The sequence below is a fragment of the Brienomyrus brachyistius genome, chromosome 2 (assembly GCF_023856365.1).
Source record: "Brienomyrus brachyistius isolate T26 chromosome 2, BBRACH_0.4, whole genome shotgun sequence".
Taxonomy (NCBI): Eukaryota; Metazoa; Chordata; class Actinopteri; order Osteoglossiformes; family Mormyridae; genus Brienomyrus; species Brienomyrus brachyistius.
The window spans coordinates 26,261,896-26,288,976 of NC_064534.1; the positions used below are offsets into that span (position 1 = coordinate 26,261,896).

At 39.4% G+C, this 27,081-nt stretch overlaps 1 protein-coding gene across 2 annotated transcripts; it reads left to right on the forward strand.

Annotated features, from left to right (window-relative positions):
* LOC125724982 (PHD finger protein 24-like) lies at positions 1-25,143 on the forward strand. 2 transcript variants are annotated; one of them, XM_049001488.1, is made up of 9 exons: positions 1-459; positions 9,825-10,243; positions 12,110-12,295; positions 15,207-15,285; positions 16,649-16,851; positions 17,502-17,668; positions 20,080-20,115; positions 21,248-21,349; positions 21,598-25,143. In XM_049001488.1, the coding sequence occupies exons 2-9, from the start codon at positions 9,827-9,829 to the stop codon at positions 21,692-21,694; spliced, it is 1,287 nt and encodes a 428-aa protein (XP_048857445.1). In that variant the 5' UTR covers positions 1-459; positions 9,825-9,826; the 3' UTR covers positions 21,695-25,143. The 2 variants fall into 2 exon arrangements, with proteins under 2 accessions (XP_048857445.1, XP_048857453.1); XM_049001496.1 differs by lacking the exon at positions 20,080-20,115.
* Positions 25,144-27,081: the final 1,938 nt, after the last annotated feature.

The following is a 27,081-nucleotide window of genomic DNA, read 5'->3' on the forward strand; positions in this document are numbered from 1 at the left end:
GATCCAGTGAAGAACACTCGTGTTCTACATTGACTACAACTTGCTGAAGACCTCTGAGCTCCCCGATTAATTTGCAAGGCTGTTAGCATCGATCACAGGCGTACTTATATATATGTGCATTCCCTTCATTTCTATACGTGCATATATTTTGTGTCTTTTTTATGCCTGCTGAGCGATATATCGATAGACATCGTAGCCTGGGTGCAGTATCAGCACGGGAGCTGTCCATACAGCGCGTGTATCTACAACATACTTCAACCCAGCAAAACGACGGCATCATTACTTATTATTTTCATTGCAGTTTTTAATTTATTCTCTTTTGATAAATTTTTGGGCTGCCACGGAAAAAACATATGATTATATTTACAAGGCGACTGAAACCTTGAAATGCTGTGGAGACGTCTGTAAGAAGGAGAGAAGAAACCACAAGTCAAGTAGTACGGTGTGAACTATTCACAGGTACGATTTGTTTAATATTACATGCACTGAGTGATTATTTAAAGTCTGATTTTCAGCATGAGCATTGCATTTTTGCAACTGCAGATATTGTCATCGGTGGGCATGTATGACATAACTGTCAGTCATTGGATATATTTTTGCGCTGTGAATGTTGTTTTATTGTATTAGGCTATGAAATGAGAAAACGCAGTTGTCCTGTGTAAATACTGCCTAATTATCTGTCTGAGAGATTCGATACTGAAAAAGCAGTATCAAACCATCCTACACACACTGCCTTTTTCCATACTTTGAATGAATCGTTTGGGTTTAAATGTGTAGTCGTCAATCTTTAATGAAAGCTCAAATGTAAAATTGCGAATCTACGTCTGATGTTTAAAATTCTTTATATCTTAAAAATCATATTTTCTCCACTCGGTTTCAATGACATTTAGATGGTCACTTTTCAGTACCTTTGTTGAGGTCACAGGTTTACACTGACGCCTGTGAGCTGGTTTTGAAGATGCGTTATGACTAATTTAAGGATGTGCCTAACTGGTCAGTTCTGTTCTCTAGATGCGGAGGGTGACAGTTACATTTGGTTACGTTGTGACATACATCAGTTGATATAAACTTCTGGCTGATCAGTTTTGGAAATAAACCAATTTAAACGCCTTTTGTTCTGATGATCATATTCGTCATATGATGTGAACACAAGAGAGGAACAATAACAAAACGTGATCTAATTGTGTTAAAGAGTCAGATGTGCATATTTCAAGTAAAAAAAAATTGAAGTGTATTTAAAGGATGTTGTTGTCAGGATGTTACACTGCAGGGTGTCCAGTACGAGGGGCTAGAGGTGGCATCTCTGCTCTTTACAGATAATGTTGTTCTTTTGGCCTTATTTGACTGGGACCTTCAGCACTCTCTTCAGAGATAATGTACCTACTGGGAAGCAGCAAAGATGAGAACCATTAGCTCCAAATATGAGGCCATTTTCCTCTGTAAGAAAATAGTGGATTTCTGATTTCAGGTTAGGGGGGAGAGTCTGCTTTAGTGAAGGATTTTAATTATCATGGGATCTTGTACGCCAGTTTTTTCCAGACTCATTCCTTGGGGATCCCTAAACAGTCCACGTTTTTGCTCCCTTCCAGCTCCCTGCCAGTTAGTCCATGTTCTTGCTCCCTCCCAGCTCCTGTTAGGTCCTGAAGAACCAAGTTGGGGAACACTGTCATATAGCAGTGAGAGTAAGACGGAATGTGACAGATGAAATGGCTTGAGGGCTACAATTTTGCAGTACAGAGCAGGTCATATTGGTGAAATAGGAGCTAAGTCACTGGACAAAGCTCACATCTTATTGGTCAATGTTTACGTCTTCAGGTACAGTGATAAGCTGCAGGTAATGACCGAATCAATATGGTTGTGAGAGCAAGCATTTGAAATGAGGTTCCTCCGCTAGGTTTGCCAGGTCACTCTCTGGGTGCTTCTGAAGAGTGCTGGGTATATCCCATTGGGTGGAGACCCCAGAGCAGACATCCCATTGGGTGGAGACCCCAGGGCAGAGCCAGGATACACTGGAAGGATTGTATCTCCTGTAGGCTTGGGAACTCTTGGGGATTACCTAGAATGAGCTACAGTCTGAGGCCTTAGAAACATAGGTCTGGTCTGCTCAGAATGATATCATCAAGACCTTCACCCAGAGAACCTAATGTCAGTGAAGTCTGGACTTCAAATTGTATTATAAGCCAGGTTCTCCAATTTCCTTTGTTTTATAACCTATTTATACTGTATTTCCAGACTATATGTGGGTACTCAGCAGAGTTAGATACTCAGCAGAGTCATTGCCTCACAGATTCAGTTTGAATTTGAATATGTCCTCTGCTCTGCAGTTGTCTATCACTCCCCATTGTTGCGTGGCCTCCTTCCTTGACCGAGCACTACACTGTCTTCCATTCACATGCATGTGACACAATCAGCCACACAGACATTGCTGTTTAGGTTATACCAGTGGTTGTAAATTGCCTTTTTTGAGTAAATTTGTATATATATGGAGTTTGTGTGGTGGTTATGTATATATTGTGGGGAACAAAACCTGTTATTTTGACGTTGTTGGGGACCATTTTGCTCAGACCCCACAAAAGGGAACCGGCTTTTATAAGAATCTGCAAATTCAATCAAAACCCTAAAATGGACAGTCCCTACAGAGATAGTGTGTGTGTTTTCTAAGTATTACATTGTGGAGACCAGATTTCCTCACAACATGATGAACACCTCTAACTTTTTACCTTGTGGGGACATTTTTCTGGATTAGCAATTAATGAAAATGTGCAGCTGGACATACAGTCGGACATGTGCATCTGTTTCAAGTTTATTAAATGTTAAGTTGCGAGCATGTGAAAATTTATATTGAAACACTGGGTTCTTACTGGCCCTGGATGACCAACAGCCTGAGCAGAATGGCTGCCAGTGACGCTCAGATCCTGCACCGTCCAGCGGCTCTCCCACACTCTTGCTTCTCTCACATATTTTGTTTTGCTGGAATCTCTCACAGGCTGTGTGCTGGAACACTGTAGCGTAACTGTATGCATTTTCTGCTCCCCCATCACCCCTTCTGTGCACCCCAGAACACAATGAGTGACAAACATCAAGCTTCTGGCATGTTGTGAACAGATTCAGTATGCTGGGCTCCTAAATAATGATGTATCCCCATTACACCTACTACAGCCTCCTTTAGAGCATATTCTGTTAAATAGCACAGAGGAATCATGCATATATACTTAGTTTTCCCTAACTGGATGTGCAGTGTCTAGACATTTTCTTACAGTGCAAAATTAGGTTATGCAGTGGTTAACTTGCCATGAATGATTGAAGATTCTGAGACCAATCAGAAATGAAACAAACCTAAATAAATCAAGTACATTAAATGAATGGTAACTTGTGTTATGTTTAGGAAATACTGTTCTTGACGTTAATATGAACATTTACGTGTTATGCAGTCACTCAGATCCACATTCAGCTGTAGTGAAGGAAAAGCAGTCAGGACAACATTAAAGGTTATTCCAAGGGTTTCGTATGCGAGAACCCATTGGAACAAAATCTACAAGGTTGCAAACATGAAGATTGTGGAACCACAGAATTTGTTTTTCCTCTTCTGTTTGTCTTCACTGTACTTACTTCTGGTACCATATTTCCTTTTTATGTACATGTCTAAGTTTATAGCTTTTTATTTTATATTATCTTCTCTATATCTTTTGCACCCACTTTATTAATTGATTGAAATATACTGTAAACTGGAGCAATCTAATTTATTTAATTCTTATTCTGTTTATTTGACTGCTCCTTTACCTTTTTATTTAGGACATATTTGTTTGTTTCTTGTGTAGATTTACTGAATTGCTGCACTATTCTGTCAATGCTCAGCAGTGTCATGCTGCTGTAACACTGCAAGGTCTACTGCACTTTGACATGTTCACGGTGACATGACCTGCGCAAAATATTGAGTTTCCCTTTAAGGATTAGCAATCTACCTAAATACCTATCCTGAGCTAAACAGTTTACTCTTGGCAGAGAAGTACATGGAAAAGGAAAACTTGGGAATTAAATGGACTACCTCCAGATAGGAATAATCATATATTATATAAGTGCTACCCACTTAACTCTGCAGTATTGGGTTGGTACCACCCCCCAACTTTCAGGAACTCTTTTTAAAAACTGTATTTATTTATTATTCTTAATATTTTTAATATCTATAAATATTCACAATATAAATACACTGTAAAATATATCAACTGTTGTTTAATGTAACATCAGATTCAAAAAATATAAGCAGTAGACCACTACAGACAGATTCTTATAAAAAACACATAGTATTATGATTTGACTTCAGAAGTTTACATAAAAGAAAAAAATCATTATAGCCATTGATTTTATTATTGTGCCAGTTATTTTTTTCCACAATACACTCATCCTTGAATACGTTGTTGTAGTGTTGCTGTCTTAAATGCCAGCTTTGCTTATGTAAATTGATGGCAGGTTTTTTAGTGTTTGCATGGCCTGTCGTCACAGTCATCCCTTGAAATTTTTGTATTGCTTTCATCATTGTGTCTCATGTTTCATGCAAAATTTGCATCAGTTGAACAGGTTTAACCATACATTGAGTCCCCTGACTCTACAGTTCTTAAGAAGTCTATTTTTGGCTTGCATATTAGATTAAGTATTTTGTAATCCTAAATATTCTGACTTACATTGCTTATCCAAGAAAAAAAAACATTTTAATATTTTTATAAGGTTTCTAAACATTTCTAATCATTATTGAGCTTCTAACTTGAATGTTCATCTAATAGTCTTCCATGCTGTTTTGATGTGTAGCGTGGGCTTGGATTCAGACTCGCTAATATAACTCAGACATGCACTTATTTGTGATAAACAGTATATTGTTCTAAGCCTATTATGAAGTATATAGTATTTATGTAAGAAAAAAAAACTTAACATTATGCAGTGTTATCAAACTAGCCTAACAAGCTTATGGTATCCCATCATTCAAGCAGGCGGAGGTTATTAGCTACACTGTAATCAGAATCAGAATTGGCTTTAGTCAGCAAGTACTTTGTTGTGTGCAGGTTCTCAGGGCTAAGAAATATACCGATATTAAAAGCTAACAAGATCTGTATAATAATTGATGCTAATATCCAGAATACTAAGACATCAGCAATCTGCAATACCTGCAGAAAGAAGATGGATGAAAAACATCAAACTACATCCATTTCTTCTCTCGAGATCATCCTGAAAAGTACTTTGTGGATTAGCAATATCAATTGTATGCTGGTGGCATAGAATGCCCAAAAGATTGGCACTTTTAGCCAACCATATGCAGGAAAAAAATAAACAAATTTTATCAATTAAGATTTTTAATATACAATGTAGAACCTTCAATGTGAACAAACTTTAAAGATTTTACATTAATAAATTTAATTTTGAGGGCTTATTCTGGTGATGGCGACAGTGAAATTTACTGATCAACATCCTACACTTAAGCTTCTGAGATAAATTATTTACTGTCCATCCACCCCCAGTACAAGATCAATTGAGGTGATAAATAGAAGTGCATAATCTCATCAAATGCTCCAAGAGTGCATGTGTAATAACAGACATCTAGAGTGATGAAATCTTTCATAGGTGTATCAGCTTACATTATGCAGACTGACCCAAAGAGACAATAAATGCAACTGTGCTTCCATCTGCTTCCCTGTTAAAGGATCCAGGACAAACACAGGGACATGACTGGAGCAGTTTTTGGGGGAATTGCAGAAGAAGAAAAGAAAGAAAGAAAAGTCACATATATAATTACAGACAATGGCACTAACACGAAGAAGGCTTTCATCAATTCCTTCTCTTTAAAGCAGGGGCTTTTTTGTAATAAACCAAGGACCTAAAAATGAACCTAGATCAAAGCTAAGGACCTTCGGGCCCTTAATGTGTGATGACATAAGTACCGTACTTCACTTCCACAGCCTTAAATGGCTATGTGGAGGATTGGGGGGTCAGATGCATTGTGTTATTTCGAGCAGGAATGGCCTAGATGGATAAGACCTTTGCAATGGACACTGGCTTTGAAAATGTGAAAAGTCACCTCTCTGTCAGAGAAGTAGCCAGAGGAAGTACAAGATATAGAAAGGTATCGGCCAGATGCAGTCAGCCTCACTTCCATGTACAGTGTGGGCTCTGGCAACTTCAGTTAGGAAACTGATAATGAGACCACTAAAGAGGAGAAGGTTGGAGAAATCTGGAGAAACTAAGATTCTTGTGGTCTCATTGGACGATTTGTTATGACTGCCTTCAGATCTGGATGCTATAGATGAAAACAACCCCGCATTGCCCGCATGAGGTTTGGCTTTAAAGAGTATATTCGCACCAGTTAAATCACTGAGTCCATACTGGCGCTGAGATGCAGCTGGTATGTTTTCAGGAACAACTGTAGCATTTCCCCACTGTTGTGGATGGAGTGCTTTTAGTGTTTATAAATTTAATAATGTTCTGGGTGAAGTGTGTTCTCGGAATGGGTGACAGAAAACTCTCGATGAGTGTACAGCAGGAAAAGTAACCTCTTTATGTGGTTGATGCATGTCTTCAATGTAGCATGGAATGCAGTACTGCTGTACTGAAAAAGGGGCTGGTGGTTCCAATTTATAAAGCGGAAGACCGGAGGAACTTGGCTTCCTTGGGAAAGCCTGTGTCTGGCTACTGGAGAGGAGACTCCACCCTATGGTTGATTCAGGAACAATGTTATTTTTCCGTGGCCCTGGAACAGCAGACCTAGTCTTTTCCCTCACTCAGCTATCTGAGGGTGTGTGGGAATATGTTAACACAGTCCACCTGTGCTTTGTAGGCTTGGAGAAGGCATTTGACTGCAAGCCCCAGGGCATAGTATGGGAGATGGGATTCCAGGGATGTGGGATTCCAGGACCAGTACCGTGTGCTGTTTGGTCTCTGTATGAGTGCAGTATGAGATGTGTCTGCATCCTTAGCATAAACCTCAAGCCGTTCAGAGTGAGTTTTGATGTCCATCAAAGGTCATACCAGTCATACTTTTTACGTCAACCGAGAAGGATATCAGACAGCGCTTGAGTAGAAGTGGATCATGTTTGTGGCTGCTTTGTGAGCACCACGGAGGCCTGCAGTGGTAAAGCGGGAATTAAGCTGTAAGACAAAATTTGCAGTTTACCAGTCAATCTACTGTATGTTCTTATACTCACCTGTGGTCATGGGCTGTGGGTAACGATTTAAAGAACAACGTCACAAGTATAAATGGCAGAAATGAGGTTTCTCTGCAGGGTTGCTGGACTCACATTTAGTGAAAGGGTGCGGAATTCAGTCCAGAGTGACCTTAAAGCAGAGCTGCTCCTTCCTCCAGCTGTAAGGATTGGAGCTGTTCTGGGTATATCTCACTAGGCAGAGGCCCCAGGGCAGACTGAAGGCACACTGGAGGGATTATTTCTCCTGGCTAACTTGGCATCTTCTAGAGATCCCCGGAATGAGCTACTCTATGAACATAGAATCAGAATTTGAATACTTTTACTAAATGATGTATAGAATGAAGATGTTTGGCAGGTTGCCGCATCCCTCACCTGGAGAAGTGGAGGGAAAATGATGATTTTATATTCATTACATGAAATTCACTTCCTTAGTTGAGAAGAATATGTCAGATCAACCATGTTGACTTTGATTCCGGATTTGAACTAGATATTGCAGAAATGTAAAGCAAATTAAACGAGATAGCTTTAGCTTTAAAGTAATCATTACTGCATGGATCTGCAAATATTGTCACTTAATATGAGTGAGCTCAGCATGTGCCTTTGCTTCAGTACTTACATCGTTGTCATTCTGAATGTCATTCTGAAGTCACCCAGAACTGGAGATGTTTACAGGGTCGGATGAGTCATACACAGAATACAATCATTTCCATTTCTTGAGTATTTTTTTTTTTTACACGAGGCACTTCGGAGTATACATAGGTTATGTATAATTAAGGAAACTCTGACAACCTGCCAAATCGCTGCCCTTTGGGAAACCTAATGCAATGACATGACTGAGATAGATCAGAGGAGACCGTGTCCCTAATTGCTCATCTCAGACTGCACAGAAATGCATTAGGGTAAATTCTAATGGCTCAGATAAAAATTATGGCTCCGGGACAGAATGGTTACATAATCTGTAAATATGCAATGTGCAGCATTACAGTGGCACAAGTGCAGGCATTGAATGAGACGTGTTTACAGGCTGTTTACTGTAGTTTATTTCACAGTAGAGCTGTCATGGTGTGCATCCCTTATCACTGAAGCAAATCTTTAATAAAATTTAAAAATAGACTTTGATTCAAAGTCCTCATTCAGGTCTCCTGCACTCAGCTCTGGACACATACTATGTAAGAACTTTCTTCAAAGCAGGAATGTAATTCTCCTTGAAAACACATTGAGGAAAGATAACAGTCAAGAGATAGTAAGCAATGGTCATCTGGTCAATCTACAGTATAGTTAGTTTGTTGAGTAAAGCTTATTGAAATATTTAAAGGTGAGATGCAGTGGGGTTTAGGCAAGGTAAGGTGCCACTGACTTTAAGCCCAGTCACTGGAATGTAACTCAGAATGTTTCCTTGTCTCTGTGATACTTAGTGGCTGTGAGTAAACTGTCCGATGAACTTCAGTGTTGCCATAGAAAGGATTCACAGCATAGTGAGACAGCCCTAGGCTGTCTGCTGAAATAGAATGACTGCACATTACTGTGATGTGATTTTAAGAATGTTGCACATTTAAAACCACACTATATTGCACATTATGTTTTTTTTAGCTTCTCAGCGTCAAATCTATGACCTTCAGAGTGCCAGGTTTGTACAGTAAGAGCTGGTATTTAAAGGAAGATACAATATGTATTTTACGTTATGAGTGATTAATACTTGTATCATTAGATAGTAGCTTATGACTGGGAAGTACCCTCTTCAGTACCTTGCACTGATATTGTCTTCTTTACAGAACATACTTTGAATTATTGTGTACCTGACTGCCATGATCTAAACAAACTCTACACATAAAAGTTTCACGTATGAAGTTGTGCTGAATTTTGAATGCAATTAAAATGCATATTTGTGGGAAGAAACATATTTATTGACTAAATAATGGTGAAATATAATCTCATTCAAAACTTCAAAACTAGGGCAACACTGGGTTATTAAAAATTAAATTAAATTTTATTATTAAATATAAGAATAACAATGTTCTCCACAGACCCCACCTCTACCAATGGCTATTATCTGGCTGCCAGTCCAGCATCTGCCAGCCTTATTCATTTATGGTGTCATTTCAAGTCTTAGCAACTTCTAGTGTCAGGATATATTTTTGATCCATCTCAAAGTTTGGGAAGGGAGGCACAGAGACTGACATTGTTGCCTTACGACGCTGAGGCTGATTTGCTGGGCTTTCCGGTTTCTTCCTGCGCTGTGTGGGCAACCTCCCGTGCTCCAAAGACATGCAATTAGATGGACAGTCGTCTTAAAATTGCACTTTCTGGGTGAGTGTGTCTTGTGATGGATTCACATCCTGTGCAGGGTGTCCCTGTCCTATGCTGTCTGGGATTGTCTCCATGTTTCCCTATGTACTAGCTTGTATTGGCCAAGCGGCTGGAAAATAGATGAATTAAAGTTAGTTTCACAGTCTCTTTGCTGTCCTAAAAAAACAGAGTTATTTGGATTCATTGTGGAGATGCATGAAGATAAATGAGTGTGCTGGTTCTCCCAAGCCTGTTGTCTGTTGAGCTGAATGATGAATGATGGTAAATGTATTCTAGATGTATTCCAGATGTATTCTAGATGTGAGCCGCTCCATCTTTTCCCTGTTTCAGTCATGGGTGTCCTGATGTCGAAAAAGCAGCAGGTGGATAAGGTGCAGAAGTGCAGTGCTGTGGTTTCCGCTTTCAAAGAGGGTTTGAAGGAGCGCCCTCTCCCAGCTCACCGGGCCCAGAACACTGCAGAACCCGAGGAGGATCCTGTTGAGTGCTCTGCTGAAACCGCATCCTCAGGGAAGGGGCGGGAGGAGGGGCAACTGCCGGAACAGGGCAAAAAGGTCTCCGCTTCCCTGGAGAAGGAAGGCGACTCTAAAGTGAACCAGGAGGCGTGGTCCCGGCTGCGTGATGGAAAGGGGGTGGAGCCTGAAGATCTCAACAAGGCGGCTCATCAACTCACCCCTCCGGCATTTGATCGTCCCAAGAGAGAAACTAATGACGATGAACCTGTGGAAATTGTACTGGATCAGAGAGAGCAGGTGGGCAAATTACTGAGAAATAAGTGTTTTTTTTCCTCATTTCATTTTTTCATTCACTGTCTACTTATATATGTATATTTATATTCATAAATAAGGCATGAATTATACATGCATATGAATGAAGCTCAATATTATTTCTGCCGTTTTTATTTGGTTTGGTAATGCCATCATGACATTGAACCTGACCTAAGAATTTGATAAATTAATAGAAAATTGAAAAATTTCAAATTATACTCTACTCAACATATACAACTCTGGAAAAAATTAAGCAACCGCTCTATTTGAAAAAAAATCTGCATTTTTATATCCTGGTTTAATCCTGCATGTGCTGTTAGAAGACTAAATTGCACAGCATACTGCTTCGAGGCTCAAAATATCTAAGACCGCAGTATGCAAGAACAAGGTGAAGCAGGAGACACTGGAAACGACCAGAAACTAGCCAGGTAAAGGGCAGAAGCAACTTTCTAAAGCCAGAGATGACCTTATCAACCTATACGGCAGTGCCTCATAAGTCAGAGGGTGACCTCAGATGACCTTCAAAAAGAATGGGAAACATTAATTGGTTTGAAGTGCACTGCTAGGGCAACTCATAAGGCTCCTAGAAGACCCAGGATGAAGCCCTTCATCATTGAGAAGCAGAGAAGAGCCAGAGTTTCCAAATATATGCATATTTTACACAGAAGCACACCCATAAATTGAGAAATGAGTGAAACTGAAAATTTTGTTGTGGTCTCTTAGTTTTTTCCAGAGCTGTATTTTCCAGTGAGACAATTTTTTACAGTGCATAACTTAGATAACTGACAGTGTAATGGCTTCAGCATTCCTGTATCTGGGTATCTGCTGAAGAAAACTAGTACAGGTGCCTTACTTAAAAGTTAGACTTGCTGTGCTTTCACTATGAATGAAACATATTTGTCTGTCACTCCAGATGCTGAAATGGCACTCCAGAACTACCCAAAAGTGCACTTAATTCAAGAGTGCACTTTATTGATTTTAGCTCTGAATGTTTCGCTGTACAAACCATAATACTTTCAGATTCCAGTCTCTGTCCATTATTTGAATTGTTGGAGAAAATTTGCAACCTTTTTCGTGTTCTTCATGATTAGACATGCACGGCGCAACAAATTTAGAACTGTCAAATGTGCTGCAGAAAATCTGGGCTTAAGATTTAAACTAGCCAGTCTGCATTATTTACATTTTTGCTACACTCGGTATTGATAACGTATCTTGTATTTAATATATTCCGAGCACAAATTGATTCTTACATGTTGGCATGATTCTCATATGATTTACTATAGAGTCATCTTGGGTTTGTATAAAAAGAGCAAATATGGGTAAGATCTAGTTAGAGAGAATTTGTGTTTTTTAGATCTGTTCATTTTTTGTCTATACCTACAGACAATTGCCATTATCTCCCAGTGGTAACACATTGTAATTGCGTTCAGCACCCTGCTTACAATCGAGCTGCCCATTCCAGTAACAGCATCATTCTTTAAGCACATGCCTCATACATCCCATAATGAGACTTTGGTTAATAGACAGCCATTGCTCTCCAAGAAGTGCCAGCCTTTATCTCTCACACTTCAAAAGGAACATAAAGGAGGAGATATTTGCCTTTGTAGTTACACATTTGCTTTTTACACTGCATCATTAAACCAGCAAGGTCCAGCAGGGGAAGAGTTTCACTGCATAAAATTCTACAAGATGATCGTGGTTTACTGTTAGCTGCAGTAGTTGTAAGTGCCATATATTTTCACACCAATGTTAATAATTACAGGAAAATCCTGCATGATAAATGGCAAACCTCCGTGTAAGTAAAAAACCTGTGCAGAATTCACACCCTCACTGTGACGGCTCTTCCTGTAGCCGGCCAATGACGAGATGTGCGAAATCTGTGAGGTGTGGACGGCAGATGACTTGTTCCCCTGCCGGATATGCACGCGAGTGTTCCATGATGGCTGCCTGCAGGAGATGGGCTATCTTTGCAAGGACAGCCTACAGCAGATGAGGGACACTGCCCACACTTCCACAGGCTGGAGCTGCTATTATTGCGTGAGTCTTTGCAATGTCGTACCCCTAGGCTAGGCCAGCAAAGTTACACTACATCAATGCCATTTACTAAAATTTTATTTAAATTAAAAAGTCAGTTCAGTATGAGGACAGATTAATAGCTGTTGTATATTGTATGTATAAATTATTTGTGATGCATATATTACCTGCATTATACCCGTTTGTCAGACGGACAAGGATTTCAAAATGTAAAGGGTCAGTTTGGGAAAAGGAGTCTATGCTAAGAGAAGCTTGTGGCACTTAGAGGAACATCAAAAGTCCCTTGCTGTCATAACATTTGAATGGCATTACATCCTGGGAGTACGGCCAAATGGTCATTAGTGTATTATTGCTGTCAAGGATCCACGCGGGTTTGGCACGAGGCGTGGCATCATACAGGCAAGGAACAGAAAGTGGATGACCCACTTGCGGCTCACGGGAATATAGGGGTTTATTAAACAAAACTGAAGACACTCGAAACACTTACAAAAAACAAACACAGACCACAAGGGGTCAAAAGTAAAAGGGGGTAAACAAAAACTAATTACAAATCGGTCAAGGCAGGCAGGCGGGCTACAAACAACACAACTAACCAAACTAACATCAAACAATGACCCACTGGGGAACTGATGTCAGGCAGAAACTTAAATATGAAAACTGAACTGGGTAGTGAGACAAGTGGGAGTGAGACATAGACAATCAACCAATCAGGGAGGGTGCAGGACAAGGAGCAATCAGGAAAACAAACAAGATCAGGCACAAGAACAGGCAACAGGTCGAACTAATAATTAACTCAGCGAGTGGGAGGGGAAAACTAAGACACTGACAGAAACAAGGAAACAGAATCTACAATAAAGGAATAACGGACAGGTAAAAACACAAGCATGGGCACAAACAATGAAACCAATACTAAATACAAATCACAAGACATAGGAACTAGAAAAATTCATGCAAATGAAAGGGTTAGGCAGGGGAAACACTACAGACTAAGACAACGGGGGAAGACAGGATGGCCAGCGACACCTGCTGGCCAAACGGGGAGAAGACGTAAGACTGGGACATAACAGGTGCTGACCCTGATGGTTGTACTCATAACCCCATTCTAAAGGGAAGGTTATCGAAGATAGTCATTCAAAGATGCTAGGTCAATATCTAAGGGTCATATTTCCAAACTGACGAAATCACAATATTTAACCTGTGTTGAAGGATTATCTATTTTATTTTTTCATGTAGCATTGCATCAAGTTTATTAACAATGCAAGGACAAATTACACTGTTTCACAAACACAGAATACATCCATCCATCTTCTAGCCAGCTATACTAAGAAGAGCCACAGGCGCCTGGAGCCTATCCCAGGCAGCATAGGGTGCAAGGCTGGGGTTCACCCTGGGCAGGATTCCAGTTCATGGTGAGGGACATTCACATACACACTACAGAGACACCAATTAGCATAACTGCTTCGGACTGTGGGAGGAAACCACAGTAGCTGGAGAAAGCCCATGTTACACCGGGAGAAACTCCACACAAACAGAGCAGAGGTGTGATTCAAACCTCCAGTCCTGGATGGTGAGGCAACAGTGCTACCATAGTAGTAGTAGTGAATTAATGGTGTTTCTCAGCCCAGTATTCAGGGACCCCCCAGGCTCACAGCTGAGAGTGAGCAAAAAATGTGGACTTTCTGGCATGAGGCTTGGGGGGAACAAAAACGTGGAGCAGCTGGCAGTCCCTGAGGACCAGGTTAAGGAACACAAGTGTACAATGCAGTAGGTCTATTGCGGCAAGTTAATATCAAACAGAAAAATTCATATTAAAAGCCACACATGTGAATCTCCCCCCAAAAAATTAAACAAGAACAACCGATGAAAAAATAACTAGGTAGCAAAGTGCAAATTATTTTGCTTTAGGAAGTTGAGAAGAACACTTCTAGAGACTAAAAGCTTTACAGGTCTTACCGCAAGTGCATAACAACTTCTTGTTTATCCATGGGAAGCACAGTGTGCCAAATCAATAGGAATTGCTTACAGTATAATTACATTTTTAATCTGCACAGACCACCTACTTATGGTCGGTAGAAATTCATTTCTCCACAGGATATATTTCCATTTCTGATGGATTCATCTGTCCTAATAACATTTTCAGTAATGGGCTTTCAGATGACTTTCATGACAGTGAAATCCAGTACCAATTCTACAACATTCTGAAAGATGAAAATATGAAAGCTGTTTTGTGTTCTGTAACGAGCCACAAGGGAACTTATTTTTAATTAAACATATGAAGAATTGTATTGTCCAATGATATAATATTAATATAAATCTAAGTTTGTAATACATATTGTGTCACGGTGCGGGAAACAGGGAGGCAAAGGCAGGCATCAGGGAAAGACCAAGGGGCTTTATTAAAGTGAAACACAGCTGGTAAGGTGAAAGGATATGGACCACGAGGGGTCAAAACTGGGCAGGGAGAACGAGGAGGATGCACAGGGCGCAGGGCAAACAGAGGGGGACAAGCAGTCGGTAACATAACACATGTAACAATACAATGACCGGACTGGGGAGTTCAGGACAAGGAGGCACTATATACACCACAGATAAGGGAGCAGATGAGAGGTACCTGGGATCATCCATACCTGAAATGATAGCCACAGTTAAACGAGGAATGGGTGTGGCTCGTTAGTGCCACACCACTGAGAACACAGGGGAAAAAGGCATGGGCGTGGCATATTGTAATGCCTATTCTATTTGTAATGCATAAAATAAAGAATAAACACATATTGAATAGTTATTAAATTTAATTCATGGCTTCCAGAATAGAACATACATGTCAGTGTTTGGAGTCTGCTAACTGCTTTGGAAATGCTGCTGTATCTTCTTGTGGAAATATCACAGTGTTGCTTATTGATTTGTGACCCTGCAGGACAATGTGAACCTACTTCTTACTGAGGAAGAGATGTATAGTCTCACAGAGACCTTCAAGCAGTGCAAGATCATTCCAGGTTAGCACATCTGTCAGCTTATTGTAAATATGTACACAGTCAGCACCTGTCAGCCATCCCTCCCTCCGTCTTTCCCATTAAAACACGTGCAATCCTGCACATACATTCACAATGTATCCAGCTGTAGCGCCCCTTTGTGCATGAAAAGTAACACGGGAGCTACCCTGAATTCTTTTCCCTCTATACTTCTGATATTTAGGGTCACCAATCCATTCTCTTTAAAGCCCAAACACAAATACATACATCACTTTACACAAAAGAACATAATCAACACAGTAATACAATCAAACGTAAATGGTAATATTTACTCATTTATGACAGTTTATAAAAGACATTTCACTCGGGAGCAAATAGTACATTTTCATCCCTTTAACCCGAAACGGAAAAGTCCCAAAACCCTAAAGGTTCCAAAATAAAATAAACGATGGCCGGCAGATTCAAGTAAAGAAAAAACACCGCTCCCTTACGGCGCAGGCCTGTTGTGAAGCTCGGGCACGTTGTAGCCAAACAAAATGAAAAAAGGCTGCTTCACGCTTGTGAGCTACAAGCGCAACGTAAAATAAAGCAAACCACACTCACGATATCTCTGGGTGTCGTCCCGTGCAGAGTGGATCCGGCAGTTAGGTGCACCCTTCTGCGCTCGGTCTCTCCCCTGAGCGTACGATCCAGGAGCTTTCGGTGGATTGGTGGGCTTCTACCCACGGGCAGGCAAAGTTACTCTCGGAGGCTAGCTCTCAGCTTTCCCGAAATTCGCTTTCACAAGACTCCTTACTATAAACTTAATACGTCATCTGGTCGACGATATTGCTATTTTCATGAAATGCGTGAGCTACACATTTCAGCCACAGTTCTCCGCCATTACAGCACCTTCTTTTTTCCCGCTCTCTTCCCGCGCCTCGCTCAACTTTGACCCTCAGCGTTCATTGGACCACACCTCACCCAGATGAATACATGAATAAATTATAACATGCCCGCTTTACAATAATACAAGATATCAACACAGCACATATACAAACATAAGAATTTCCTTTTCTTCTTTACCTCAAAAGTTCAACATTTAATACATGAACATAATAAAGAAATACAAAAAAACCCCAAACATTTTTAACAACTGGGTTACACAGTGTTCCAAAGTCTCAACATATTTTTAAGTACAGGGTATTCAGTGTGTGAGATCAACAATTATAAACAATAACCGTAATTCACAAGATTGCGTAACATGGTGCATCATTATATTATCAGCATATTGTTGTAGCATAGAATTCAAAATGTTGCAGAAGAGATGATTGCCCTCAGTATTTTGTTATTCATCACATTTACAAAGGATTTGGTAATTATACTCTTTATCTGGCCTGCCCTGCAGAATCCTGCTTGGGGTCTGAGGAATTCCTCCAGTACAAGCACTTTGTGTCCAAGCAGCTCTCTGAACGAGACCTGGCTGATGACCAGGAGGAGGAGGTTCTGGCCCAGTTCTCTGTTCTGGACCCTGAACAGAAGGGACAGATGGAGTGGACTGACTTCCTGTACCATGAATCTCTGGGAGTGCTCAATAAATTCCGCTCTAAGGTACTAAAGGCACATTGCATTACTGTATGTTACACATCTGTCGGACACATTACTGAATCCCCGCTTCTTTGAATATGTTTGAGAAGATCAGCCATCTTCTAACTGCATATCCCGGTCAGGGTGATGGAGTGGCATGAATCCTATCTTAGGCAGCATATTCACCAGCAAGGCAGGGGGATACCCTAGAAAGAATCCCAGGCCATAGCAGAGTACAAACACACACACACACACACACATACACACACACACACACACACACACACACGCACACACACACACACAAACACACAGACTACAGGCAATCTGCATATCTTTAGACTGTGAGAGGATACTGGAGTTGCTCAAAAGGGCAAGCTAGCGTCAGAAAACAAGTCACAAGCGAAAGATCCAGAGTCCAAATTAGTAATCCATAGGACAGGGTGAACATCGCAGACAAAGGTCGTAATGACAAGAAAGGCAAATGCAATGAGGCATGACTAAGGGCTAGCAGAGTATAAATATAAAATCTCACAAGGGTTTCTCTTTGCCCTGGTCATTTCTTATCATGTTGTGTTCCAAGGTTACCTGTCAGTATATCGATTAATTTGCATTAAAAATAAACGTATTTCCCCATGTTTCATGTAATTCATTAACATCCATTTCTTCCCCAGAATTCTCTTGTACGACTGCTGACCGCAAAAGAAAGGGACCGGGCACGCTCGGTGTACTTGAGTTTAAATCAAGACAATGATGGTCTTGTTCTTAGTGGGGAGGTGCGGAGATCCCAACAGTCGTGGTTCCAGAAACATACCAAAGAAGCGCAGTCCTGCAATGTCAGGTACAGTACAGCTTATGGAACATAAATCCTGCTCTGCTCTTCTGCAGAGCAGAACATCAGATGTATTGACAGTGACCCACTGAGACAAAAAATAAGTGCTGTGTCAGTGGATGTTGTTACTCTCTTTTAATGAAAAATAAAATAATATCAGCAAATTCCCTTGCCTGGGAATATAGTCATTATTGCCCTCATGGGTATACAATAGAATAAATGTTAAAACATATCTTGCAAGTTAGCCAGTTCATTAATGAATTATTTAAAAAAAATAAACTAGGGAAAGACCTGTAGCAGGTACAAATATTTTTTAGAAATGCCTACATTTCTGTTACTGAATTTGGCAGTTTCACCTAAATCACCTGACGTCTATCTAAAAAATCTGTGTAATTTCTGTTGCACGCTATGAATGGTCCATGATGAATGTATACAAATAGTGTATGCAGTCATAAGCTTTTCAGCTTTAATAAGCAACATAGAAACACTCAGAATACCAAATTTAATTAAATGTATCCGTAGATGTAAGTTCAATATTAGTTGCTACTTATTTGGATTTGTTCAGAATCCATGTAATGCATTTTTCTGTTTTAATGCATTACTGTATCTTTATTTTTAAAAGTTCTGTCTTCAGTGCTGCAGTTTTATATCTACAGTTCTATACTGAAAATCAATAAGAATACTGTAATAACACAGAACAACAATTTTAAAAGAAATGATAGGAGATTTTCTTGTATATGTACTTACTGCTCAGAATATTGTTTGGAAATTTTGCCGTACTTGCTATTAAAACAAACTAAAGTCACTATAATTGTTGGGTTTAATATATTCAAGCAGTGTATAATTTTTGAGTTTGTTGAACCTTCAAGATGTTTATTAAGCAGGTGTTATTTCTGGTTAATTGCTAGAAATCACCCGAACTGTAAAATATCACATTTTAGGGAGCACATTTGGAAAGATGAAATGATAATTGCTGGCAATAAAAATAGAAAGATGGAGACAGACGGAGGTAGAACCTGGTGCATTGAAACAGGGGGATGTTGTTTTCCTGACAGAAATATGTTTGAATATGACAAAAAACAAGAATTAAGGATATAAATCATGCATGCAATATAGGCATGGATTCTCCATGAAATTAGTCTCTTTGATATTTACCCAAAAAAGGAATAAACAATCTTAAACCAATGCACTATCCCTATATTTACTTTACATTAATTAAAATAATAGCAGTACTGCAGGGTCAGTGTGATTACACTGCGTACAGTATTTGCAGTATATGAATGCAATAGCAACAGCAGCAGGCCTTATTCTAAATATAACTAAATAAGCAGAACATGGTGCAAAGCTGCAGTCTACATAATCAGAGCCTGATGCAAAGCTGCAGTCTACATAATCAGAACCTGATGCAAAGCTGCAGTCTACATAATCAGAGCCTGATGCAAAGCTGCAGTCTGCGTAATCAGACCATGATGGAAAGCTGCAGTCTGCGTAATCAGACCATGATGCAAAGCTGCAGTCTGCATAATCAGAGCATGATGGAAAGCTGCAGTCTGCATAGTCAGACCATGATGCAAATCTGCAGTCTACATAATCAGAGCCTGATGCAAAGCTGCAGTCTGCGTAATCAGACCATGATGGAAAACTGCAGTCTGCGTAATCAGACCATGATGCAAAGCTGCAGTCTGCATAATCAGAGCATGATGGAAAGCTGCAGTCTGCGTAATCAGACCATGATGCAAAGCTGCAGTCTGCATAATCAGAGCATGATGCAAAGCTGCAGTCTGCATAGTCAGACCATGATGCAAAGCTGCAGTCTGCATAGTCAGACTATGATGCAAAGCTGCAGTCTGCATAATCAGAGTCAGATGCAAAGTTAAAGTTGTATTAGGTTGGGATAAAAATCAACAGTAAAACAGGATCAATTATAGCCCAGAAACTAATGCTGCCTGCCCCCCCCCCCCCCCCCCAAAAAAAAAATAAAGCATGGAAAGCTACCCCTGTATGTGTTCTTTAGATTGGAAACATATACAAGAAATATACATTATACACGTTATTTTTTATGGCAGAGAAGATAAGATCATCACCCACGCAGCAATTTAATATCAAATTTACATGTATAGTGAATCATTTGTAAGAGGGTAGGTGGTAAATTACAGTACAAACTGAAACACAATAGAAATTATCATGGTGAGAGATGAAAAGCAGCAGCTAAAGTGGGCTGACAATGTTAATAATGCAGAGCTTGGCTTAGCAGGTAGAACGCACAGGTGGGTTTTGCATGGTTGCTCTGCATTGTAACATTCACACTGCAGTGATTAATGAGTGATACAGTATTATAAATGCCACGGAATGTTTTACATATAAATGGTTAAGTGACCAATGGAGGTGCCACACATGCAGTGTGTACTCTTCCCTAACAGACTCATGGGACTGTGTTCCACAATAACAAATCTAAGGTAAGTCTGAATTTACAAAAGGGAATTGCATGTGTGTGTATTTATGTATATTCTGTATATTCTGAATGTTCCTTGCGTTACTATACAGTTTCAAACAAATGGTGTAAACTCAGATCATAGCTATGGAAAAGGCTTTGCAACTCACAATTATAAGATTCATGATCCTCAAAAAAATTTTCAAAACCGATATTAAATGTGGGCATTTGATTCAGTTTTACAATAAATATTATTATCTATTGATTCTTTTTAATGTAAGCCTGTAACGATGTACTCTGTTAAAACTGCTTGGAAAAAAAACAGCATGAGCAACAGCAGGGATGTCAAAGCAGATGATCACCCTGGTTATGATGCATGCAGCAGAGATCACACGTCTAAATGCTGGCTTAAGCTAAGAGTCTGCCTGTCCTCCCCACAGGGCAGAAATATAGTACTAGGTGATGCATTTCTCTGACTCTAATTAGCAAGCCGTAATGCACCTAAAAGTGCTTTGTTGTTTACCACAGCATTCCCTTCGTATCCCATTCCTCATAGCCTGCCTGCTAGGGTGGATCCCGGTGAATGTCTCTGTCTTTGTTACTTTAATCTGTCTTGTGCCCTACAACCCTCACTGGTTTTTTGGAGACAAAGGCAAATTCCATGCATATGTCAATGAAACAGTACATCACTGTTTTATCGACATATATCATCTTAGAATTTTAGCAGTACAGCAGGTATGAGTTGTACAATATACTATATATACAGTATATACTATATATACAGCATATACTATACATATACAGTATATACTATATATATACAGTATGCACTATATATATACAGTATATACTATGTATGTATATATATATATAAACAAACTTTATAGGTTTATATTTCTTTATTCTGTATTTATATTCATTTATTCTAATTTATTGATCTTCCTGTGGAGAATGCAGTACTACTGAATAAAACAATAAATAGGTTTTGGTGATACTTTGTGCTGATTTAACTGTGGCAATGATATAGACAAACTACCCCTTCTTACTGAGCATGTTAAGGTGTTTGAAATATTAAATTTGCAGGATACTGTCAGCAGGACAATGAATAGTGTGTGAAAGACATGTGCATGGATCTGAAGTGTTCCTCTTTTTTTAAGCATCAGCCATGTTGGGCCGATATCGGAGAGCAGCCCCGCAAGTTCCGGAAGCAACAAAAGTCGCGAGAAGAGTCCAATTTCATCTGGGAAGGATGACAAAAGGTTGTTGTCATGTTGCACTCACTCCTGGTCATTTAGCTATAGATATGATACACTCAAGCCCATAGGCTGGATAACATAAAAAGGAAAACATCCAACCAACACTGCAGATGTTTTGATGTTTGAAACCATTTAAAAACCCTTTTAATTTCCTACCAGGCATCAGGCTGCCGTCAGGTTGAGTTACCAGTCATGTCAGTTATTCAGCAGGAAATACTCATGATCATGCATCTCTTCATCTGTTCCTGCAGGCAAATGAACTGGCAGGAGTTCTTGATGGAGAGCGCCATCTACATTTTGGCCGCCCGCCCAAACAGTGCTGCAGTGCATCTCCGCCCCCCACTATAGCCCTATAACAGAACATCTCTAGTCCTTGGGGTGAAAGAGAGACAGGGAGAGAGAGACAGAGAGAGAGAGAGAGAGAAGATGATGATGCTCTGCAGATTGATGAGAAAGATTAGAAAACAAGCTTGAGGCTTTTCCTCTCAAGGGGATGCTAAAGTCCATCCAAAGACCTTTTGAGCTGCCTGCAATTAGTTCTTGTACCAAACAGAAATAAATTACATTGATATGTTGCATTTATCCTCAATTTCGTACCCCGAGCAAGAAAAGCAGCTCTCCTTAAAATATTTGAAAATAACACGCTTAATGTCCTGAAAATGTTATCTAAACACTTGATTGGCAGTGAACTCTGCACATCTCCCTAACAAAACACGATGCACTGAAAACTTCTGTAATGCAGCGAAAGTTGTCAAGACTTACATTCTGTAATACTGTACAAGCACACTGCAATGCTGGCCGGAATAACTGCTGGAAAGGTGGGTGGATGGATGGATTAAAGCACAAAATTTAAACTAACAATATAACCTATGGATGTTCTTATTGAAAGGGATGAAAAGTAATTATACCGATGTTTTAAGTTTTGCAAAATTAAAAAATAATGCAAAATGCATCCCTGTATGGCAGTTTTCTTCTATGAAAGATATAAATGCATAAATGATATAAAAGACTCAGTACTTTAGACTGAACGATATACTGTAGTCATCATGTTTTTCCAATGAAATGTGGAATTTCAGTTGTATTACTTAGTTATATAATTTTTTCTTACCTTTTCATAAACTATCATAGCTGTAATGTTTAGATCATGTTGCACTTAAAATGGGTGATTTACATCATTTTTATTTTAATTAGTGCTGTTGATTTTAGTATTCAGTTTATTTATATAATTTACATGGATCTTCCTAAACCATGTTTGCCTAAAGAGTTTAAGCACATGATGCTGGAAAATACCCAAATGAAACATTTTGTCAAAAACATCAAGAAGTTGTACTTGTAATACTTGTATAATCATGCCTTGTAAATTTACTGTAATTGTATTATTAGTAGTAGTGCTATTAATAGTAAGACTCTGGCTTCTTAAACTATACCTGAAGTGGTTTGGAAGAAGTTTCTGTTATTTCTTTGTTACCTGAGGACAATTGTAAAGCCGTTACAGCTGAACCGTTTCACAAACCTTGAAATAATGAATTCCAAACAGTTTTGAAGAGATTATGAACTAGAGGAGGGAGGTTGTGTAACTGAACAAGATAAACTGTGACACAAGCCATGTAACACGACTGTTTTACCAAAGAGTGAGATCAGAATGCAGCACCCCCATCACAAAGAGGACAGAGAGAAGGACAGGCCTGGGTATACTAGGAAAAGGGCCAATTTGAAGCTTGATGCTCTTCTGTAAGGTCTCTCAATGCGGGATTCAAGGCCAAAGACATGCCAACTGTGGTGAACATGGCGGATTAAAGAAATCTTCATGTTGCTCCTTTCAGACATAATTAAGAATATGGTGTTTGTTAGTCTATTAAGACCTGTACACCCTAGCAGAGACTGAAATGCTAAAGACATTTGTACTGGGGGGCAAGCAGAAGTATTAATAGTAGCATACTCCCTTGGAATCATGGGTATAGTTACATACAGTATTGACCACACTGGCAAGTAAACGTGCTGAAAATGCACATAGTAAATCAGAACTTAGCACTTTGCTGCAGCCAGCAGTGAGAAATACAAGGAATAAATAAAGGTTGATAAAGTATTAAAAACACTGGTTACTCCGCAGCGGTCTTTAGGGTTGATTACAGATTATGTATTTAATGAAAAGCCCTCTTGGCCTCAGTTTTCTTATGACACAAAATATACTAAATCATTCTGATCTTTTCATCTCAAATTGTTGCTCTGTATCATTCTCATCAACTGGTTGTTCATGATATTTTATTGTCACAGTGAATTAAAATAATATCTGGCAAAATTATCTTATTAACCCTCACTAAAAAAGAATGGTCTGCTGTTTGTCCATCCATCTATCCATCCATCCATGATCCCATCCGTTCATCGATCAATTCCATTTTGTTTTAAAATCCTAATTTAATTCAGGGATACAGTAACACTGGATCATAGTGAATAAGAATTATGTTATCAAGTGCTGTAGACTGTTGGGAAACAGAAATATAATACCTGCAAAATACCAGCCACATTATATGGACCTTCTCATCATTATGACTGTCTGTACTCAGATCAGTTTCAAGGATCCAGTGATACTTCTGGATTAATTCTGGAGACGTATCAAGACAAATGAGTTTTTCCTAAGCTATGGTGGACTAGGTACTGCAAGTAAAAGTGGAAGCTGCTCGATTTTACATTAATTAATTAATTAATTACTTTTCAGACATGGGTGAATCCACCTAAACCATTTCTTATTCAACATAGGAGGAAAGCAAGCGCTTGGCGAAAACCCCCGTGAACATGGGGAGAGGATGCAACCTTGGGATGAGTGGGGGGCACTGTACTGGATATGTATTTGGGGAATGAATGGCTGTTACATTTATTGTGCTTCTGCACGTAATATTTTAGTGCACAATTAAAACTAATCTGACAATGATGTTTCAGGCTTTGGAGTATTTAAGAAAGTAACAACAATTTGTATCCTGGCTTGCATGCTACAGTAACATTGCTCCTACTGCACAGCTGCTCACATTTTATGGTAACCAGTTTGTGCTGCTCCTAGACTGCAGAGCAGCCTGTATTGCATAAAGGAAAAAAAAAGGTAATCATCTTGGCATGTACATACAGGAAGCAACCAGGGGTAGCTTATCCAGTACATGGTCATGGGGGGAGACCTGGAGCCTATCCCAGGCAGCACATGGTGCAAGGCATGGCAACACACACACACTGGGTAACTCACCTGAGGAAACAGGAGTACTCGGCATATACAGCGAGGAGTGAGATATTAATTAGTACTACCTATCGCACCACCCCCAGCCAATATGTTATTTTTCATTTGCAGCTTATTGCTAGGCGATATATCTCATCACTGATACCTTACTATGTTGTGTGGTGAAAGAAGAGAATAAAAACAGTAGCCTTCAACAATTAATATACCTCACTTAATGACAATACTCTGCACTTATTATGAGCAATTACTTTAAGATGAGTTAAGACAAGATTTATACCACTACTGCCACTCCTAATAATAATACAGTTATAATTAAATGTTATTTGTATGGTCTGCAAATATTGGATCGGTGGTGAAGGAGGATGAATCAATGGATGGATGAAAATTGCAAGCTCAATACCAGAACACTTGCTTCTGCATCCATTATCATAGTACTTATCCTGAATTGTTTCTATTAATAGCTAAGCATATAGATCTATAGAAAGTAAAAGATATTGACACATTGTAACAGCCCATATTGGAATATAATCTAAAAGGTGTCGACCAAATGATATTTTCTGACATCACACTTACAATAAAGCTATCAATTCAACTTTGTTCAGTTTTGTCATTTGTTCTCTCCTTTTTTTTTAAAAAAAAGGACTAAGTTACTGTAATAAACAGCAGCACTGGCCCTAATAATCACCTGGGTAACACACATGTTAGAAGAGAAATGGCAAAGAATCATTTTCTATGTTGGAAATGTTCTAAACATTTTAAGTATAAAAAATGGAAAATTAAACCATAAATATACCAAAGGTATTTCAAGGTCACTGCAACCTTCTTTGTAAATAATGTAACGACCACAGTATGTTTGCTGTGTTGCACCTGCTGTCACAGAGACCTTGATAGATTGAAAAAAAAAAAGTTTCCAACAGTTCTTGACGCTGGGCAGATTTCCATATGACAGATTAATGGCCAGTTCTACATGCCATTGGCTTGGCCCCGGATGTCTGACAGCATTGGGAGACCGGAGGCCTTCATTGCTGTCAAAGACTGCACAGCACACAGCTTGTAACCCATTATAGAATACATACATGTAACACTTTTTAAATTATTCTATTAATTGACAATTATACCTTTAAAGGTCTGCTGTCTGATATGTTAAGAGTGAAAGCAAATCAAAAGCTGCAGTATATGGAAAGGCTTAAATTTGTATTTTAAGCCAAGTCTGAGAATAGTAAAGGTTTATCCTGACCTACCATATTTATAAATATGTGCACTCTTCCTTCCAGCTGCGGCTCACTCTTTTTTCCCCTTTTCTGGCTACTTCATGAAATATTGAAGTTGTAAAAGACCTCCAGTATTAGACAATGTACTCACCACATCCCCCTATGTAGGCACGCCTCATTTTAGTACCATATTTAGAGGCAGAAAATAGCACAAAAGGTTGTACACTACATTGTGCCTTTAAATACCTCTGCCCTAATTATACAACATGCTAAAAAAAACTGACAACCAGCAATCTGAAAACCAGCCAGGCCTTAACCATAATAAAATGTGAAGGTGAGAGAAGGAAGTAGCAAAACCTCAGAATGAACAATGTATATTAAATATGAGTGTGAATATTATTTACTATAAATAAAAAATAAGGCTATATAAATAAAATGTGTAAACTGAAAATGTACAAGTTATTTTCTGTATGTACCCATACCCAGATCTTATTGAGTATTGATTGGAATATTGCATATGATTAGAAATGGATATTCATTTGTTGTTAAAGTAAATATTGGTAGTTAAATAGCAAAATGTGAATTTAATTGTTCGTTCTACCATTATTTTCTATTACAACCCACTGGTTAAAGAACCATTAATAGGATAAGTTTCAACATTCCATATATTCATAAAAAATTTTTTCCTCTGAAATGTTCGTGTTGAAGATAAATGTTGCATGACCTGGCATTTTGACCCCACAGCCTGTTTAAACTTGTGAAAAAAATATCTAAATGATCTCTTTCAGCTGTAATTTGGTAACTTTGGGAACTATGGGAATGCTGCTGCTACAGATTTTGCAGGTCCCCCCCCCCCCCCCCCCATGTGACCTAAAGAGATAAAGAGATACAAGTTTACACAAAGAAGAAAAATCATGTGGCTGTTTTGGTGAAGCTGTACGACGTTAAGTGGTTCACATCAATTTTGATGGATTTTCTCTGCATTTAGGGAAGCTTGACAACCTGAAACATCCATCCATCCATCCATTTTCCAAACCGCTTATCCTACTGGGTTGCGGGGGGTCCGGAGCATATCCCGGAAGCAATGGTCACGAGGCAGGGAACAACCCAGGATGGGGGGCAGCCCATCGCAGGGCACATTCACACACCATACATTCACACATGCACACCTACGGGCAATTTAGTAACTCCAATTAGCCTCAGCAAGTTTTTGGACTGTGGGGGGAAACCGGAGAACCCGGAGGAAACCCCATGACGACATGGGGAGAACATGCAAACTCCACACACATGTAACCCAGGCA